Genomic DNA, 7,933 nt, shown 5'->3' with positions numbered 1-7,933 from the left:
TATTGTAATACATCCGTTATGATACGTATGCACACATAATAAGCAATTTAAAGTGTACAAAAGCCAAATAAATAGCTCGTTTGAGTATCCCTTGCATACGATCCATTAAACTTGAAACAACAACTGTTTTATGCGAAGCGAGGGGGGTTTCGAAATGAACAAATATACGAATGTATCAGAAAAAAAATCGGAACCACCTTTATTATGTTCACATGAGTTGTTTGTATATGTTGCCAGAACAGTTGGAAATGCGGATGGATATATGACGGCAATCGTCATGAGCTTATTGGGCTGGTGGACAACGCGTCTGATTTTTGAAGCAGCTACACAGCATGTGTACTCACATCCAAGTTAACTTGTTGTTTTTTAGTTTTAAGTTTAAACCTGAGCATTTCCGATATTAAACAAATTTTCCTAGAATTCTGAATATGTGATTCACAGTGTGGATTAGAAAAGTATAATCGAAGTACAGTATGAAAATATACGTAAAAATACGATAAAACAATAGGACTAAAATAACAGTTAAAATGACATTTTGCTTTTCAATGCATAAGTGAAGTTAAGGCGAATAATTAACAGTATGAAAATTTTATAAGTACCAAGTCATTTTGTTAATTTTAAAATAAAGTCACAAGAAGTTCAATAATTAAAAGTCGACTTTTCTGAAAGACGCTTTGAAAAATATGCATAACTTCATAAAAAATGATCATTATAATGTACATATTTTAAGTTTGGCGACAACTAATCAAATTGAAGTTTGATTTTTAAAGCTTCATCGACCTTTTTTGTGAACAATACCATTTTTAAAATAAACTCGGCAAAATTTATGCCTGGTAAAATTTGTTGAAATAGTGATACTGGACAACATCACATCAACTAAAAGCATGAATATTAAATATACATAAATTACACAACACAGGAAACGATGTAATACCCACCAAGACAATAGAAAGACACAAAAAATTAACGTAAACTTGAAGAGAAATAATGGCTAAGATGAAAGGTTCTCAGCCAAAACTGACAATGAAGAAAGAGGCAGATATCCAATCGGTACAAGACTCAGTGGTTTTCATAAACTTAACCAGACTAAGAAGTCCAATCGAAGAAGCAAATTATGTAAATTTTGTTAAAAGCCATGACCAACGCCTCACGATCAGTATAGTAAATTGTGTGAGTACAACGACGAATCTAAAAAATACAGCCTTTCGAAAATAATATGGCTCTACAATCTACATCCATGAATCTGTTAGTGAGTATATAGAACTTATATAGACATGATAATAAATTTGTGGTGCCACTGGAAAATAATTGAAGATTCCTCATTGACTATTTTATACAAAATGAATAAACGACGTAATAACGAATCAATTTTCAATATAATAACAGAAATATAAATTGATCCCCTACCTCAAAGCAACACAAATCGTTTTTATATTTGATTACATACATGGATTCCTAAACAAAGAGGGGGTTTAATCTCAGTTTTGCATTTAGTCTCAGTTTTGTCATGATACCGGTGAAGATGTTACATGGATCTACACAACTGTATTCTCATAGCATTTATCTTCAATATCATCTCTGTATTCAACTGTTTCAACATTTGGAAGTGCAACATACAAAGCCCGTTTCATTCTTCTGGTCTTATTTTTCTTCCACACTATGTTCGTGTTACCCTAAAATAATAATTGTTATAAAAATACTTTTGTTGCACGATGGCAAAGGATTCGTTTATTAGGAATTATGCAAGTTTATTAACGTTTGAAATTTTTCTGAAGGCCTTACAAGTCAGTTACGAATCTGCCATTTCTATTCTAATGTGTATTTATATGTTCTGGATAATACCTGCTTTTTCATAAATTTTTTTATGGTGATGGCGACGGTATCATTTTCCTTAGCTCTTTCAGTCAACTCTTTCTTCATGTCTTTAGAGCACACAAAAACTATTCCCAAGTCTTTTTTCACACTTTCTCGAAGTCCCTGAGTGGTCATATTTAAAATAATCAATACAGTCATCTTCTATTACAACTAGTACATCATATAGTCTGGAGTAAGCAATCAAAGATATTTTTTCGAATTTGAAAATGAAACTTACGATATTCAATGAATCGTTTGAATAAAATTTTGAATAAACCCCAAATAAAACCAATCATCTCATGCTGGGTGTAATGAAATGGTTTTTATTGAATCAAAACGATATCTATTCTATCAAATACATTTCGAAGAAGAGGGTTGAATACGTAAAACTCATCACTTACTCGATGCTTACAAACACGGAGGCTGACCTTTTGTGCGGCAAATTTTTGCGCCCTTCAGGATATATACCTTACCCGAGTGGTTGCGGTAGGGGCAAAGCAGGCATATATATAACGTAGTAGGCAAAAATTAAGCAAACAAAGTTGTATTCACGCCAAAAATAATAGCACGAAAAATTAGCACGAAAAGTTTTTTGACAACGGCACCAGTCCATTATGCTCACCTCGTATGTTTTGAATATTTCAATATCGTTTCGTTGAATTAATTCTGGGGTCACAATTACCACCATTTTCATACATTTTTCCAGAGTTGATCTGAAGTCGTTTCCAATGGTCACTAAAAAGCGTTAATTTTCGAAATCACGGAAACATAACTAACTCACTATATATATATATACTGTACTGTAATGTGATCTGAAGAAATTGTGGCCTGCACATGTTAGGTAATCGGTTAACTTAGTTTGGCCTCCAAAATCACCAATGGGAATAACTTTGAAAACGCGAAAAAATTTCATGTTAACATTTCTCGATTTCACAGTTTCAGATTTCCATTATAGCGCAGTCATATTTGGCGGGATCTAATATACGATGTATTGTATAAGCTAAAATGTTACAAAATCCTTGAAGCGTTAAAGTATTGGCCAAATCGGTTGAAGCTCATAACTAGAGACGGCTTTTTGTAAAATTTCAGAGGTTCGCAAGGAAACCAATGTCACATGACCCTTGCTCCAGTGGCCAAACTTTGCAGGGTTTATAACAGGAATTGGTTGAAACTCCTGGTGTAGAAATTATTACATGAAAGGGTCATGTCTGAAAAGCAAAGGGGTGGGTTTACCAAGAAATATTTTTAATGCCAACATCTAGGTCAGGATGGTCTAAGGTTGTCCGGGGGCCGAAAATCACTGTGCTGTACTGTAATACTCTTTAGGCTGGTTACCGGAAACACCAAGCATGAATTATATTGATGGGCCTAAACATTAATATTCCGTTATCGGGCATAGTCAATAGGCTAATAGAATCCACATTCGATTTTTAGTTTTCTATGATGCCAAAACTGTTAGCATATATTCTCGACCAAATAGTTAGAAAGCCAGGTAACAATTTACTGCAGAGCACGTCGTTCCACATGCTAGTTGCGTCAGCTAGCCATACCGCCGGCCAATGCAGTGATATCAGGGATGTAACAATATGTCAAAAGACTTGTCTACTTGTCTGGTTACTTTTTATTTTTTATGACGAAACAACACCAAATGAGATATTTTGATTACTCTCCGAATGCGACGCGGGTCACAGATAATGAAGCCGCAGATCACATGTGGCCCGTAGGCCTGAACTACGCTGATCTAGATGGAATAGTTTTAACTTACTAGATATATCATTGTGACTTTTGTTTGGATCATAGTAAGTTCCTTTTGATTTATTCAAACACTTCATCAGAACATCAAGACCGTTATTGTTATTGTTATCAAAAGCATCAGGCATGTAGACCAAATATGCCAAATACTTGTCAGCTGAATTGAAACAAAGCAAAATAGAATTTATATGAAAAATTGGAAAATTCGAATTCAACCTACAGTTGAGCGCAATGGTTTTGTTAATACTGTGAATAATAAGTTTTTCCCTTTATTTAATAATTACTTCGGACTCATATGTATCATTTGCCGGATACGAGATAGTATTAACTATTCTATGCTTAGCGTTCTTTCCCGTTTGTTTCTCCACCTGGTTGACAAAGTTATTTTGAAATGATCCGAGCCTCTGTCAGAAAATTCATGACACTGGCTATCTCGATTTTGCTCCAATTTCTCGTGCCCAATTTCAATGATTATTTTTTATTTTTATTTAGGAACGCTATATTAAATGTCACTGCACGTTTATTTTGATTGATAACTTACTTTCCTTTTTCTTTCCAAAGCATTTTTTCCAAAAATAACGTATTTCGGTCGAAAATTGCCGATAAAGAATTCCAAAAATATCTGCAATGACCCCGCAAGCTGAAACGAAAAATGATGTCATTTATTCGATCAAATTTTGAAATATAATTTTTAATGGTAGTTTGCCGAGTCATTTTTGTGTTACTTTGTCTTATTAAGAACTTGCGTTTCTCGTCAAGAAGGCGAATCAACAATTAATTTTTTTTAACCGAGGGCGGTTCCATCTGACTTACTTATTTTAAAAGGCGTGACTCCAGCTCCGACTTCCTAATTGACAGATTTATTTTTATTTAATTCTGCTTTTTACATCAATGTCCGAAAATATTCAATTCCAAATCTAGCTTCCGATCCCCATGATAATCAAAAATTGACTAGAAATATTTGACTTTGCATGATTTTTTCAAAGAATGCTGAAAATCCTGATTCTAAAAACTTCAGCTCCTAGAAGCTTGAATTTTTACATTGAACATTTGCCTAAATAGTAATATCAACAAAATAGTCAAACTTCGACCCCCCCTTACCTCCTAGAATTATCCAAATTATTATCAATGTTTTGTGCCTTGATTCCGCATAGCGAACAGTAACTCGGAATTTATCTCTTGGGTCATCTCCGGTAGTTGCCAAAAGACAGGTGTAGACGCCGCTATCTGAAAAATCTGCATTACTGGAAACAAAAAGCAATAGATTTAGAAATAACTATTTTGTCCTTGTGTTGTCCACCTAAAAATGGCACAAGTTTTCATTACATCTACAAATACCAAATACTTTCATTTACATATTACTCTCATAATATGTTGGTAGAATATGTGGGTTTGCGGGAGTGGGTCGTTCTCTGTGGACAATGCGGCAAAATTTGAAATATTAGTGCTGGGGCTGCTAATGTCACTAGTGCATTATGACAAGTGCAAGTTTAATGCATTTTCATATTTATGCTCTCCATTTAGACTCTTATTCCTTTTTGTTGGTTTAACCTACATATAAGGTAAAGGACGTGTATGATAAAACATTCCACGACTTGAAAGGAAATCAAGTCACAAGTAAGTTTAAAGAATCTATCTTCAACGTACGGATTAAATAAGCATTTTAAGCAAAAAAAAATAATTCGAACTTTCAAGTAATTAATAGGCATGTTTGGCCGATCCTTTGCCTCAGGAAAATTCATTCTATTTTTTTATTTTGTGTATTATTTTGTGTCTATTTTTTGTATTCCAACCATTAATTTGGTAAAATATTATTAATGTTTTTTTCATCTCCGGTTCCATAATGTCTGCCACAATTAATTTCGACACTATATTATATATGACTATCTTGGAATTTAAAAAAAAAATTCCAATGCGACCCTTTGCAGTATTTTTTTATGGATGTAGCCCTGGCAAAATAAAGAGCTAGATGGTTAAATAGCGTTGCTTGATTTTGGCAGTTTATTTTGTCAATTCAAACGCAAAAACCAACCCACCTGAATGTATAGGTCGCAGTAAAATTGTCAGCAAGCCGCCTTTTTTGAGCCTCAATTGCCTCAGCTTCTGTTAGCGTTTCACAAGAAGCTTCGTTTATGTGACGTTCTCTGTAAAGGACGTATTTCGCGTATTTGTAAGATACTCAGAAAACAGCAAAAACATTTGCTTTAATTTTTGTTGTGTTGTACGGTAAGGCTCAGATTCTGAGATTCGATTGCCGAAAAGTCGTTTTTTACCACATATAACAATCTACTGTTTCAAGCCATATGGTTTTTATTTTAACAGCTCATCCGAAGATTTTGTGTTCCGGCAAAAACGTTAACGGTAATGAGAAAAATCGAATAAATAGATATGCGAACTCTTTCCCGTTGTCGATATCACAAGTCGACTCCGAAAGCATAAATATTTGCCATGTGCATCGAAAGGGAACTTCCTCCTTAGTCATATAGTACACATATCCGTGAATACTTACGATGAGCAGTTGTCGCTCTTTTCATTTACCCTTGAGTAGCATATTTCAGTGTTGTTCCTAGATGAAAAAAATATTAGAACAATTTTAATTAATAAAATATTAGGTAATATAGACCTAATAGAATGTAAAACGGTTGAATGTAAAATTTTGACATATCAGCTACAGTAGGCAAGCAATGCAACATGGTAAAAAAAATCCACAGCTGTGTTTTGGCGATCATCAGCAATCTTAACCAAGTTATATATTTGAGCCATAGTTATAAAATATTTATTAAAAAATTTCATTGCAATTTCTGCATCACATTTATGTTAACATAACATAAAGGAATGGATGGAATTCAAGTTGGTGGTTTCCAACCTGCGGATGAAGCAGGCACAAGTATAGCCAAGTTTGTCCATGGAAAATATTTTTCTGTCCTATTCCCATACCACCCCATGGCAACTATGCCCGTCCCATCCCATCCCATTGGATTGCCATTGGAATAAAATTCAATAAAATTTGTTAAATTTAGGTTTAGCGTCTACTAAATAGGACTACATGTACGAAGAAACACGCAAAACAACAAAATTTACGGACTTTGTTACCTTTATATTCATAACTATTATACATGTGTCCATCAACCTTCATGAAGTATATTTTTAATGCTGGATATATTTTGCTCTTTATAATTAACAAAAGAGCTATGCTCAAATATATGAACACGAAGTCCATAACGGAATGTTTAACCATCATTTCCCATGGGATGGGATTGCCAACAGCAAAAGATATATATATCGGTAAACTATATTTTAATAAGTTTAAATTAAGTTATTTCGAAAAGAAGTTTGTATATTAATTTGAACTCAATCGTTTATTTAACTGATTCATCATGAAACTTGAATTTCTTGATTATTTACAGACTCTTGTCCGACATTATCTGAGATTTTCTACCTCAACCAGAATACAATGGTTTGATCATTATTTCCCCCAATATTTCCTTTGCAATGAACGTCTAAACTTTTTCCAGGCTCCACAATATATTCATCTTCTGATGCAACTATAGTAGGATTGTTTGCATACTCGAATTTTTCTAATAAAACAAAAATCATTTTTTCTAGAACGCTATTAATATTCTCTAGTTTTTGATTTGCTGAAGTACCAGAGACATAATGGTTTTAAATTTAGCGAATTAAAAATAGCTATGTCGTGTAGACAGCAGTTTTGGCAGTATATTTTTGCAATGCTTCCTTGTTGACATAGAGAGTGTGTTCATTCAAATTTTTGAATATGCCATCTTCAGGTTATTTCAACAAGTACGTTAGAATGTTGCTTTTTCAGGCAGAGTGCTGTTTTAAGAATGTTCCGCATACAATGAGAAAATAAACAAAAATTAGTTAAAGGGATTTTTAAACCAGAGACCTCTGGGTTTGCATGGTCAACGCAATTAGTACCTGAATACGATATCAATATACTGTATCACTGGATATTTTTTCTATTCTTGACCCAGAAAAATAGTTTTTTTTTTGAGGGCTTTTTATTTTATATTTTCATCTGGACTAATATCTGATCAGTGCAACTGAGTTGAAACTTGAAAAAATAATCACACAGTCATTTTATTTGTACCCAAATTTTGGAAAACTAAAAACCTACAAATTGCTGGAAATTCACGAAAACTTGCGCCTGAAATATCATCAAGGTAAAAAAGTGTCCAGGCTGCTGCCAATATTTCAATTACCAACCTCGGAGATCGTCTTGTTTATTCAATCGGAAGAAAATGCAAATATCAACATACATTGTTATGAAATTTTGCACACTGTTAAATATTCAAATATTTTCTTA

The 7,933-nt window shown here is 33.5% G+C and overlaps 1 protein-coding gene across 1 annotated transcript; it reads right to left on the bottom strand.

Annotated features, from left to right (window-relative positions):
- Positions 1–456: 456 nt before the first annotated feature.
- LOC144421436 (uncharacterized) lies at positions 457–7,918 on the bottom strand. Its single transcript, XM_078111363.1, has 9 exons — positions 7,046–7,918; positions 6,116–6,172; positions 5,643–5,750; positions 4,708–4,850; positions 4,148–4,246; positions 3,620–3,763; positions 2,477–2,589; positions 1,843–1,977; positions 457–1,673 (listed from the first exon to the last, which is right to left on the bottom strand). The coding sequence occupies exons 1-9, from the start codon at positions 7,201–7,203 to the stop codon at positions 1,536–1,538; spliced, it is 1,095 nt and encodes a 364-aa protein (XP_077967489.1). The 5' UTR covers positions 7,204–7,918; the 3' UTR covers positions 457–1,535.
- Positions 7,919–7,933: the final 15 nt, after the last annotated feature.

The sequence above is a fragment of the Styela clava genome, chromosome 1 (assembly GCF_964204865.1).
Source record: "Styela clava chromosome 1, kaStyClav1.hap1.2, whole genome shotgun sequence".
Lineage (NCBI taxonomy): Eukaryota > Metazoa > Chordata > Ascidiacea > Stolidobranchia > Styelidae > Styela > Styela clava.
This window is presented reverse-complemented; position numbering and strand designations above follow the sequence as displayed.

What these genes read in the sequence shown, in the direction of transcription:
- LOC144421436 (XM_078111363.1), bottom strand. Translation starts at nt 7,203, where the DNA reads ATGATTTTTGTTTTATTAGAAAAATTCGAGTATGCAAACAATCCTACT. An exon ending in AAGAGCGACAACTGCTCATC is followed by an intron (nt 5,751 to 6,115) that starts GTAAGTATTCAC and finishes CGTCCTTTACAG; the next exon opens with AGAACGTCACATAAACGAAG. An exon ending in AAAAATTTATGAAAAAGCAG is followed by an intron (nt 1,674 to 1,842) that starts GTATTATCCAGA and finishes TTATTATTTTAG; the next exon opens with GGTAACACGAACATAGTGTG.